Source organism: Bombina bombina, chromosome 1 (genome assembly GCF_027579735.1).
Source record: "Bombina bombina isolate aBomBom1 chromosome 1, aBomBom1.pri, whole genome shotgun sequence".
Taxonomy (NCBI): Eukaryota; Metazoa; Chordata; class Amphibia; order Anura; family Bombinatoridae; genus Bombina; species Bombina bombina.
The window spans coordinates 91,135,038-91,148,296 of NC_069499.1; the positions used below are offsets into that span (position 1 = coordinate 91,135,038).

The 13,259-nt window shown below is 29.8% G+C and overlaps 1 protein-coding gene across 1 annotated transcript; it reads left to right on the top strand.

The window, feature by feature from the left end:
• The first annotated feature begins 5,334 nt into the window (after window positions 1-5,334).
• GSC (goosecoid homeobox) lies at window positions 5,335-8,315 on the top strand. Its single transcript, XM_053689354.1, has 3 exons — window positions 5,335-5,763; window positions 6,690-6,949; window positions 8,000-8,315. Exons 1-3 carry the CDS (start codon window positions 5,442-5,444, stop codon window positions 8,150-8,152), a joined length of 735 nt encoding a protein of 244 aa, XP_053545329.1. The 5' UTR covers window positions 5,335-5,441; the 3' UTR covers window positions 8,153-8,315.
• Window positions 8,316-13,259: the final 4,944 nt, after the last annotated feature.

The window sequence follows — 13,259 nt, forward strand, 5'->3', positions numbered from 1 at the left end:
GTCTGGCACCAGATGCAATGGCAAAACCCTGCTTTGTCTAGCTGGAGGTGAGACATAAGATCCAGAATTGAATTGAAGAACTAATTTATAAGGGGTAAAAATATCTCTAAAATATAGGGTTATTCAACAGTATTGAGATTTACACATTTATTAAAGTTAGACCTAAAAGTGAGTCAAACTTATATCTGCATCAGCTTCTGCTGTTCCAATTTTTTGATGGAATCTGAATGCCACATATACTTAGAAGCCTGCCTGCAAGTTGTAATTTCATTTGCAATGGTAAAAAAAAAAAACAGTAATTGGATGTTTGGAAAACGGTTCTTTGATTTTCCTGGACAGCTAGGTATTTATCTCTTGCGATCACACACTTCAAGTTTACCTGATATGCTACTAAAAAAACATTAACTGACAGCAACGTCAACCTTGGAATCTGGATAAGTGGACATTCTGATATAAAATACTGGCAGATAATGCAGCTTAATGGTATAATTTATCCATCTCATTCATATAGTAAATAATACATTCACATCAATTTTTTTTTACATTTTAATTCCAAGTGGATTCTGCTTTTCAGATGTCAATTTGACACTTAAAATATTTCAAATGTAACAAGAACATAATATAGGTGTCAGTCTTTTTCTATTCCTCTCTACAAACCCTGCTTGATGCTAGTGATTTTATACCGCATAAAAGCCTAAATGTTTACATATCAAAAGGCTATAGGCCAATTGCTGTCAAAATGCACATTGAAGTTATCCAGTACAACAAATCTATTTAAACACTGAAAAAATATTCCAAAACATATGCCTTTTTTTTTTATTTTTCTTTAGAAAATACATTTGCCCATAACCCTGGCAAAAATGTATTATTAAACTAAATAATGAAACGCAGTTAAAAAGTGTTTACACTTTAAATTGGTAAAATGTTCTATTTTTTTTTTTATAAAGGTAATATATATATATATATATATATATATATATATATATATATATATATATATATTTCTTGCTGGCTGCAATTTCGCTTATAATAGAAAGTAATTCGCATTTTGTTTCCCTTTTAAACATCCTTATTTTAATATTAATGAGAACTTTATTTTTAAGCAAGTATTGAAATAAAATAAAAATGTATATATATATATATATATATATATATATATATATATATATATATATATATATATATATATATGAAAAACTTGTTTTTTTTACGGAAAGTTCAACATGAATTTGTGTTGTATATTTATCTCATAAATTTGTGAATAGAATTTGGTGTAAAACTATGCAGATTTACATATTTTTTTTACATTTAAACAATATTTTTGTTTAATGTTTTAGTTTTGCTTTCATTGTGGACACTTAAAATAATTTAGCGCTCTTCTTTTCTAAACCACTAGTATATTTTTTATTATATTTGTGTTCTATTTCTTTTTATAAATTTAAAGTAACAAAATAATAATTGTCAAATACCTTTAATATTATATTTTAACCAAACCGAGGAAATGAATAAATACTCTTTTTATTTTTAATATTATAAATACTCCCAGTGCCAATAAAAATCAATAAATATAATTTTCTAGAATTGTACCTAAATTAGCAAATACTCTGAAGTTATTTTTTTTAACTTGTTGATATCTTGTTTAATATGCTAAATATTAGGAATATTATTGAAATTCCCTATGGTTTCTCAACAAGTCTATTTTCATATTCTTCTGCAAGCAGATCTCCTTGTATGAAATCATTAGAGAACATAATATGGATAAAATCAATGTAGTGTTTACTTTGTGTCAAAGCTAACAGCTTGATTTGTCTTCACTCATCTGTATTTCATCTCTGAAGATCCTGCTGTGATTTTGCACCAGTAACAAACCAATTGCTTAGCAACACCGGTGGGCGCAATTTACTGGTTTTATTTAAAATATTCCTATTTTATTCTGCCATTGCCAGAGTGATACATGATTAAGTCTGTGTGCTTGTCTCAGAATGAAGAATGAATAGCAAATCAGGTGCTTTGGAAAGCAGATCGTGTTGGATAACCAGCTCCATCAAATTTATCTATCCATGTATCTATCTATCTATCTATCTATCTATCACTCTATGTCTGGCTGTCTAGCTATCTATCTATCTATCTATCTATCTATCTATCTATCTATCTATAACTCTATGTCTGTCTATCTATATATCTATCTATAACTCTGTGCCTGTCTGTCTATCTATAACTTTATGTTTCACTATCTATCTATCTATCTATCTATCTATCTATCTATCTATCTATCTACCTATAACTCTATGTCTGTCTATCTATCTATCTATCTATCTATCTATCTATCTATCTATCTATCACTCTATGTCTGTCTATATATATATATATATATATATATATATATATATATATATATATTTATAACTCTATGCCTCTCTGTCTATCTATCTATCACTTTATGTCTGACTATCTATCTATCTATCTATCATCTGTCTATCTATCATCTATCTATCTATCTATAACTCTATGTCTGTCTATCTATATATCTATATATAACTATATGTCTGCCTCTCTCTCTGTCTGTCTGTCTGTCTGTCTATCTATCTATAACTCTATGTCTGACTATCTATCTATCTATCTATCTATCTATCTATAACTCTATGTCTGTCTGTCTGTCTATCTATATATCTATCTATAACTCTATGTCTGTCTCTCTGTCTATCTATCATCTATCTATCTATCTATCTATCTATCTATCTATCTATCTATAACTCTATGTCTGACTATCTATCTATCTATCTATCTATCTATCTATCTATCTATCTGTAACTCTATGTCTCTCTCTCTCTCTCTCTCTCTCTCTCTCTCTATATATATATATATATATATATATATATATATATATATATATATATCTCATCTACCTATCTGTCCGCCTGTCTGTCTATCAATCGGTCCTATAAACATATTATAATAATAGATTTAAATTGACATCGAGACAGAACATCGTTTTGGTATTCATTACTATATATTAATTAAATTCGCGCTAGTTTTCCAGCACTATTGATTGGAAATCAAATTTAATATACTCAAATATTTAATAGACTCAAATAAATATGAAAAATAAATTCCTATCTATACACAAATGTATGTAAGCACACAGATTGGAGTTATAAATGCGCCCTGGGAATTACCATACAATAAGGATCAAATAATTTGCATTATTAGAACTAAGCTAATTGTATATTGTACTGATTAGTTAATACCGGTAATGAATTAAGTCGCTTCTAGCAGACTAGCTTTTTAAGTTTGGAGCTGTTAAATCACTTGTGTATTGATTATTTATTTTTGTTGCCAAGTTACAGAAGTTATAAAGTATTTATCAAGCATCACATGCTCATAAAGAATAAATAATTATATATATTTTCAGATAAAAGATTCTTTAAAATTAATTTAATAATTGCATTAAAGTCTAAAACTGGAAAATGTGTTCTATGGATTTATATAGTTTGGATCATTATTGAGCAGTGTACAGAAGGGGTTGGGGGGATGCAGTCTAGAAAAGACCCTCTCATGCAAGTTATTTAGACCACATTGAAAAAATATATGGATTATATATGTGTATGTGTGTATTTATACACGTCTATATATTTATATAGACATGTATATTTATATGTTTATATGTGTAAATATGTATGTGCACAAATACATAAATAAATACACATGTCAACACTTATAAACACATAGATACACATACTGTATATAGACAAATATATACTAGATTTATGCAGCGGCAAACTATTTGGTTTGTCCGAATCTTTCGTCCAATATATATATATATATATATATATATATATATATATATATATATATATATATATATATATATATATATATATATATATATATATATATATATATATATATATATATAAATACTTTTAACACCTTTTTCCTTCTTTAAACACTTAGACTAATTAATTTACACTGTGTGCAGTTTATAAGGCAATTCTCACTTGGGACCTATAGATAAGATTGTGCGCAAAAATCGATACATTTCTTAGCAGCTTGCAAGTTTTTAATGATATATTCTTTGTTGGGCCAAGTCATTTGTTCTCAGTAAACAGAGCCTAATAGTTTGTTTTCATTTAGTGCTTACAATTTCCTAGCTTTCTGTTGGAGAGCTGATGGGGTAAATAGTCTAATCTTATTGAGTCCACCTCCTGTGGATTTTAACTAAAAATCGTGACAGACCAAGATTTCTGTAAATCACAATTGCAGGCAGCCACCAGGAGAGTCCCAAAGTCTTAATAAATGCAAAGCAGTATTCCAATCTGTAAGCAGTAAAATTTAGCTTTATGAGAAATAAAAACAAAATATTTTTTTTCTGGGTATATCTATCTATATCTGTCTATATCTATATCTATATCTATCTATCTATCTATCTATCTATCTATCTATCTATCTATCTATCTATCTATCTATATATATATATATATATATATATATATATATATATATATATATATATATATATATATACAATTTCCCCAATATATCAAATGGATAAATTCACTTTTACTTAAATATATTAATAATGTATTTATTAAAAATAGTGAAACAAAAATAAAGTCATTTTTTGTATGTCATGTTCACAGTGATATAAGATGCTAATTTAATAATATATAATTGGTAAACCTGAGTTGTAAAAAAAAGCAACTTATTTTTTAAAGCTAATTTAAAAAAAATATATGGGGAAATCAGGTAATTTTTTTTTATCATTTATACTGAGAATAGTTTTTTTTCGCAATTTCATTTTTTTGAATATTTAGTTTATCTTAAAATATTACAAATTAACATGGAACAATTTCCGAAGTTATAGTTCAGATTGTTTCTAAATAAAACAGTTACTAAATATCCTTTTCAGTTGTAACCTCAGAAGTCTTAATGAATGTATGAATGTATTACCAGAATAAGGAAATTGTTGTTTTATAAAAATAAACGAAAGAGTTAATACAAAGCAATGCTTTTGGGTGATAATATTGTTGATTAATCAGATCCATTTGTTTCTGTAGCTGAGTTCCAGATAAGTCTGACAACTTTTTTTTTCCAGGGAGTTTTGCTAATGGAGTGGATTACTCTAATTTCATTAATTCTCAATATACAGATCCTTGTCCTGTACAAAGGAGGTGTCCCCTCCTACCTACCCATCACAAATCAAAGCCAGTGTGTATGTGATCTGATCATTAGCAGGAACTAGACCCAGATGACGTGTGTATGAGTATAAAAGGCAAAGAGGCTTGGATGGGATAGTGCTGCAGAGAGTAGGAAGTTTCCAGGACTCAGGACAAGTTCTCAGTCTGACATAGTCTCATTGCAAGGGAGGATTTGTGGTCCAGGTGAAGGTCAGAGGGACAACCTCACACAGCTGCCTTTCTCACATATACTCACTGTGTGTAATGCCTTCTGGCATGTTCAGCATTGATAATATTTTGGCTACCAGACCTCGCTGCAAGGAGTCAGTGCTTCTCCATCAGAATGGTCCTGTGGTGTTCCCCAGCCTGGGAGACACTTTGTATGGGACAGCAGATTACAGCGGATTTTACAACAGAGCTGTGGCTTCAAACTCCAGCCTACAGCAAGCGGTCAATGGGTCCAGACTGGGATTCAGCAATTACTATTATGGGCAGCTGCATGTGCAAGCTCCGGTGGGACCCTCCTGCTGTGGGGCTATACAGCCTCTGGGGGCTCAACAGTGTTCCTGTGTGCCAGGGGCAGCAGGTAAGGACTCATCCCATACCCTGTGCTGGGGGCTCCAGCCTGCTTATTCTAAGTATACTAGCTGCCTAGGTGCATATATATAAATAAGTCAAATGTTTTACAAGGTTAGGGGACGGGGTGACTGCAAATAAAGAGCATTTCTTATCGTGTGGTACAAGCACCGTGCCTAAAATATTTGTACTTATGTAGTTTAATAGGAGGGGCATCAGAATGTTGTATATCATTTAAATGTAAACAAAGAGTTAAAGTGCAGTTTTTAAAGAAGGTTCATTTTATAAATTTAAATTATTTTAACTTTTTTAATCAATAAATGTGCTCATTTGATTAAACATAAAACTATTTGCTCATCTTTTAGCAATAATTGGGAGTGCAGTAATATATAGATAGATAGATAGATAGATAGATAGATAGAATTATCCCTTTTATTTCCTCATATACAAAAAGTGTTTTATATCAGTTTTAAACCAGGCTAATTCATACCCTTTGCATACTGTGATGGTTTGTAGAATACATTTTATAGTATCCAGTCAGCAAACTCCCAGCATTAGGACGTTGGTCCAAATAATTGTTTAGTTAAGATTTTAATTTCTTTTATGCTCTAACCAAGATACAAGTTATTAAAATTAAAATGTATCTAATTAATCAAATTAGGTCGTGCAGCCATTTAACTCTTAAAAACATTTTTTTCTTTCAGTATTTTGCACATTTTTTATTTAAACAGCAGCAGTGATTTTTATAATAATAGCACATACTATGTAAAGCATTACAAACAATTCTATTCTATACAATTTGCAGCACACAAGGTCACCAAGTTAAACTCACTACATTTAGGCATTTATCAGGGGGCACTCTAGCTTGTATAAAATGTACATCTTGACAAGTTCGTGGGTATTTCACAGTTACTGACTTCTGCTTTTCTCTTCCAGCATATGATGGGGCAGGTTCAGTGCTAATTCCCCCAGTTCCACATCAGATGCTCCCCTACATGAATGTGGGCACCTTATCAAGGACAGAACTCCAGCTGCTTAACCAGCTTCACTGCAGAAGGAAAAGGAGACATAGGACCATCTTCACTGATGAACAGCTGGAAGCTTTGGAAAATCTCTTCCAGGAGACAAAGTATCCAGATGTGGGCACCAGGGAACAGCTGGCCAGGAGAGTACATCTCAGAGAAGAAAAAGTAGAGGTAAGTTTGAGAATTTATACCCTTTCTTAATCTCATCCATAAGTATGTTCTTTACTACAAATTGAGTTGGGTCATTTACTGCATACTTAATTCACTAAGATTACTTAATGTGATTTATCTTTCAAATATTGTTAAAGGGACATTCTAGTATATAAATAAAAATGTACTGCTTTGTTAGAGCATTTTATTTTTAAACAAACCCTACTATGTTTTAACTCATTTAAATGCAAAGGGTTTAAAGGCAGCCAAATTTGAGGTTTTGTTCCAGATGAGGATACAAATGGGGAGCAAAGTTAAAGCAGGCATACACGTGTATGCTCCAATCACTGGCCATTTACTTATCCAGATTAAAAAGTAGGCATTGGAGGTTTACAGCTTTGACTACATGTTTAAAATATTTGAAGGAGTTAAATGGACAAAAAGGGTACCCTTTAAAATAAATTTGTCTAAATAAATAGGCAATTTTACAATCCTTTTAAAATGAACTAATAAAATTGATCATTTTAAAGCATACATGCAATACACAAACAGACATACACTATTTCTCTCTCATATATATATATATATACACACACAAGTAGACAAACACACATAATATGTATTTATGTATTAACATATATATATATATATATATATATATATATATATATACAGCCAGACAAGCTCACACATTATAAATATATATATATATATATATATATATATATATATATATATATACATACATACATACACACAGTATATGTGTGTGTATATTACATGCAAATGCATATGAACATGTGTTTATGAAGTTATGGCAGGAAATGTATTTTTTACTAGTCCTACTACTTTGTGATAACTGATACTGCTTTTTAAAGGTATATATAATTATAATTATTTTTGTATAAACAATTTGTAGCATTTTTTTCTACTTTTACCTTTCTCATTGACATACAGTGATATACCTCTAGAGCTGTATATAAACACAAACGCATACATCATTGTCACCTATCCACCCTCAAAGAAAATGGGCCTGCAATATTGTTAATTAAATCTCTTCTGTATACCTAGGTTTGGTTCAAAAATCGCAGAGCAAAATGGAGAAGGCAAAAGAGATCTTCATCAGAGGAATCAGAAAACACCCAAAAGTGGAATAAAGCTTCCAAAACATCAGCAGACAAAACAGAAGAAGGAGTCAAAAGTGACTTGGACTCTGACAGCTGATTTTTAAGCTGGAGTTGGACTAAAACAAACCCCAATTGCACAAACAATGCCATGTTGTGGAATATGTACATAGAATGTAAATATTATCAAGTGATTGCTTGTAAATAAAATGTGTTGCAGGCATCTTGCACAGATATACACTGTACTGCCAGTCTATTTATACATTAAGTTAAAGGAAATACTACAATAAAAAAAGATGGTGATACAAGCTTTCTCTCTGTCCCTCTTTGCAAGGCCTGGAGCACACTGTAGTGGTGAGTACCTGATGCTTTTTAAATTAACTACAGATTCCTCTCAGCCCTTTGCCCATTTAGGTGATATGATATTTTTTACAATATCAGGTGTCAGGAGCTCAATGGGATTAGCTAACGATTCTGTAAGAGGGAAAGCAGATTAATGCTTTCCCACGGATTAAGGTCATTCAGTATACTGGGTTTTGCATTTAAATTAATCTTTTTTTTCTGTTTCTTCTGGGGGAAAAAAACAATACAGTTCTATTTGTTAATGAGGTCTTGATATTAGACATTTGTGTGTGTCTGTCTATGTGTAATCAGATGTTTTAGAGATACTGGGTAGTTAGGTGTCTCAAAATGCTATTTATGTAGGATGACATATAAAATAATATACAACACTTTAATAGACATTCTGAGAGTGTAGATATATGACATATTGCATCAAATATATATATATATATATATATACACTCACACACACACACAGAGATCCCCCAACACCCCCATCCTTCTATCTATCTATCTATCTATCTATCTATCTATCTATCTATCTATCATCTATCTATATCTTTATATTATCAATTAAAAGCTCAGTTTTCCATACAATTTTTAAAAAGTAAAGTATTACATTAGTAAGAATTTATTAAATACATTTCTTTGGATAATACTGGCACATGTACACATTCAACATATAGTAGATAACAATGTTCTAGATTTGAAAACAACACTTATAATTGAGAGAGCTACCCATTTGAGTAATGATGCGTGTGTGTGTTTGGTTTTATGTGCATTTATATGCTTGTCTGTGTTTTTCAATATATTGCAGATACTTTCCATTTTATGAGACTGATCATATCAGAGCAGTTATCTTAATATGATCAGCTGTTGTTTGAAATATCATGTTAGTTTATACTTACAGCTGATACTGTATGTAATACTAAGGAATTAATACAACATTTTGCAGGGAGGTGGTTCTCTCTATTTGTGTATTTATATATATATATATATATATATATATATATATATATATATATATATATATATATATATATATATATATATATATATATATATATATATATATATTATATATATATATATATATATATATATATATAGTGTGTGTGGGTATGTGTATAAATGACTTATAAATTGATCTTGATCTGACCAATGCACAAGAAAGAACTTGTGTATGTAATCAGAAACCTACTTTTAAGAAAGATCAATATATAAAATAAATGAATTTATATAAATATAAATACACAAATATAGATCATTTTTATGATATATATATAAGGTGTGATATACAACATATTTGTTTACAATTGCATTTTATTTTTTGGTAAATATTTCTAGCCACTTCAAGGTTATTTTTTTTATTTATTTTATATCCGCAATGTACAGAAAATCCTCTTTTTAATGTTTACTTGGTCACAAAGAGTAAATGATTTTATTATGTAGTTTTTCTATTTTTTTTATATTCCATGGAAACCTGCACCATTTTACGAATACTTTAATTATTAATATATATATATATTTTTTTAAAGAATCCAGAATATTTACATAAAAATACAGCAACAGAAAATGTCTTATCTTAGAAAGATTAGACCCATTACCAACTTGTTTTTAAAGGCCTTCATGAATTAACCTGAAACTTAATTCATAATTATTTACAGTTTATCAAAATAAGTAATTCCCATCCCAATTGATTTAACATAAATAGTGAAATATCTGCATTTCATATGTATAAAAAACAAGTATGGAAATATATTAAAATTGATATGTTAAAACAATTTTATATTTTGAAAGTGCCTATAAATTTTATATGGATAAAAAAACGTATGGAAATATATTAAAATGTATAATAAGTATAAAATAAGACTCCATCAGCTAAACATATCCGCTACCAAAACATTTAAAGTTTATTAAAGTTTTTTATGTTTATTAAATTTACCACCAATACATTTACTGACTTCAGCCAGGTACTGTACAGAAGTGTGAACAAAGACCCTAAATATATTTAAATATGATTTAAAGATCATGCAAAAAACAGTATGACTGTTATTATTAACATTAGTATTACATTATCTTGATTTTGTTTTCAGTTTTGTTAAAGTAATTGTACCAAAGTATAAATGCAAACATTTGAACAAAGATTTTTTACAGTTAATTCATTATCTAAATGTAATTCAATCTTTTTAGTCTTCTCTATTACTGAAAGGGTTAATGTAATGGGCTATATTCTGGCATAGTCTCTGCTTACACAAGGTCTGACTCAGGTACAGTCCCCTTATGTCACAGAACAGAGGCTTGGGTGTCCCAAGTCACAGGTTATATTTCAAAGTGTATGTATGGGCAAGACCCAAATCTCAAAGGACTTACTAAAGAAAACTAAATGTTCCTGGATCATTCCTATGGTATTTTTGCACATTTTTTTTCTCTACAGGGCCTTGCCAACTGTGTCTTTCCCAAAAAATTATACAATACGTGTATCATAGCCTCTGAGGTACACAACACTGTTTTTGTAAATAGAACTATAGCAAATTCAAGCCCCACCCACACACCATAATAAATCAAAATCAACTATTTTTGACTATAATAATTTTTTTTACTATAACTTTATTTTATGAATTTCATAGTTTTGTAATAAATAAATATGTACATATAGGTTGTTGTTCATCATCTTATTATGGACTAGTGCTCTGATGGGGCCTGGTATGTAAGCCTTTCAATTTAATAGCATGTTTCTGGGTTTTTGCAATGCATTCAAATGGTAAGAAGTCAGAAAACGGTGTAGATGGATCATTTTTGGACTTCATTGAAAACAATGTAGAAGACACTTGTTATCAGCGAGGAGAAATGTTATTGATGTTCTTTGAAAGGTAATGACATAATTTCTGTTTTTAATATATATTTTGATATAAAATATGTTGAACATAAGAAATATATATATTCTGCATGTTGATACATTTGCCTATCTCTCTGTCCCTCTATCTATTGATCTATCTGTATAGATCAGACTAGAATGGAGCTTCTTGTACACCAGAAATCATGATAAAATATTTGAATTGTAAGCATTATTCTTCATTCACTCATATATTTCCCAACATACATTCATATATTTCACAACATACATTTTTCATAACATATATACAAAATATAGGTTGGCCATAGACCAAACAGATAACATTTACAGGACTTGTGATAATACAGTATTCAAGATGTGTAGATAGTTGACACTGAATTTTTGGCCTACAATAATTTCATTTTGTCATTGCTTCAATTCTGGAGAATATGTTCCTTGAAATTTCCCTAACATATCTCATTTTGTCCTGCATGGCCAATTGATTTAACTTAATTTTTGCTAATGAGAGTGCAGCTCTGCTTTGTAAGAATATATCTTAAATGCTCCTAACACCTCAAGATTGTTGCTGATTGAATGCTATATTAAATGTATATAATACAAGTCTGAATAAAAAAATGAAGGCAGGCTGAGACTTACATTCATAATGTAAACTTTATTTACATACTTAGTTTCTATTGGTATGCTCTGATTCTATCTATCTATCTATCTATCTATCTATCTATCTATCTATCTATCTATCTGTTAATCTAAAGGCCAATTTATTATTCTATCTAAATGTATATTGTTGGTCTGTTGGTCAATTGATCAACCTATATGTCTTTCAATCTTTCTTGTGTAATTGTCAACATGTTGCTATATGAAACATATTTATAAAAAAATTCAGTACCGTCGAATTTGCCAATGCTTAAAAGAAATATGAAACTTTTCGTCCCTTCCTCTCAGCCATAGTTTTACAAAAAGTTTTTGGATACAAAACACAGTACCAGAGAAACAGATGCAAAAATTAGAGACCAGTGGCTATTGCCTCAATGATTATTATTACGATTGTCTTTATCTGCCATTGCACAGATTTTAGTGACATTTCAGAACCAAACCACATAAAGAAACAAACTCACGCAAAACGTAAGCATTATTTGTAAAGAGGTTATAACCAATGCGGTTTACTAATTAAATATTAATCATGAAGACTGTTTATTGATGTTTTACTGTGTCATTTTATTTTTTATCATTCCTTCTAAGATTATTCTGTAATCTTTTTACTTGTATTATATTTATTAGGCTCAGGAAAATGATCTACCATAATACTCTACTTTTCTCACACAACTGATTCCTGCCTATGCTGGTAAGTTCAATTTTTTTTAATTTTGTATATATTTTTTTCACATAAAGCATTTAGGTTGTATTATCAATTTGATAGATCATTCCAATTGTGGTATGAATTTTAGTGCTTGTTGGATGCAATAATGTGTTTTACTTAACATTGATAATGCACTAAATCTTTGTAAACAAGTAGCTTTATATTTGACATATTTATAAGGCTTGTTAAGAAGTGATGTTTCTGAAATTTAATTGGGAATATTCTTCTATTCATTTTTAATTTCCAGGGCCAATCAGTTAAAACTAGATTTAATAATTTATAGGGATGTGCATTCGGTAGTTTCGTTAGCTGCTGAATACTATAGAAGGTGGCCTCTCACGGCATTTGGTCCTTTTTGGAGGCAAATTTCTTCTTGTGAAAGTGCATCATACTAAAATCTGTATTTGCTCAAATTGTATATATTTTTTTCACTTTCTCAAGAAGAAATCCGGCTCCGAAAAGATACTAATATTGTGAGTGGCCGCCTTCTTCAGCCAACGAAACTGCCAAATGCACATTCCTAATAATTAAGTCACCAAATACTGAAAAAATTAAACACTTTAGATTCACTCAAAGATTAGATGGAATACAACTGTAAATGTACTGGCAGCTTTTGTTGTTGGCAAATATAAAAATTTTATAAGATTTTAT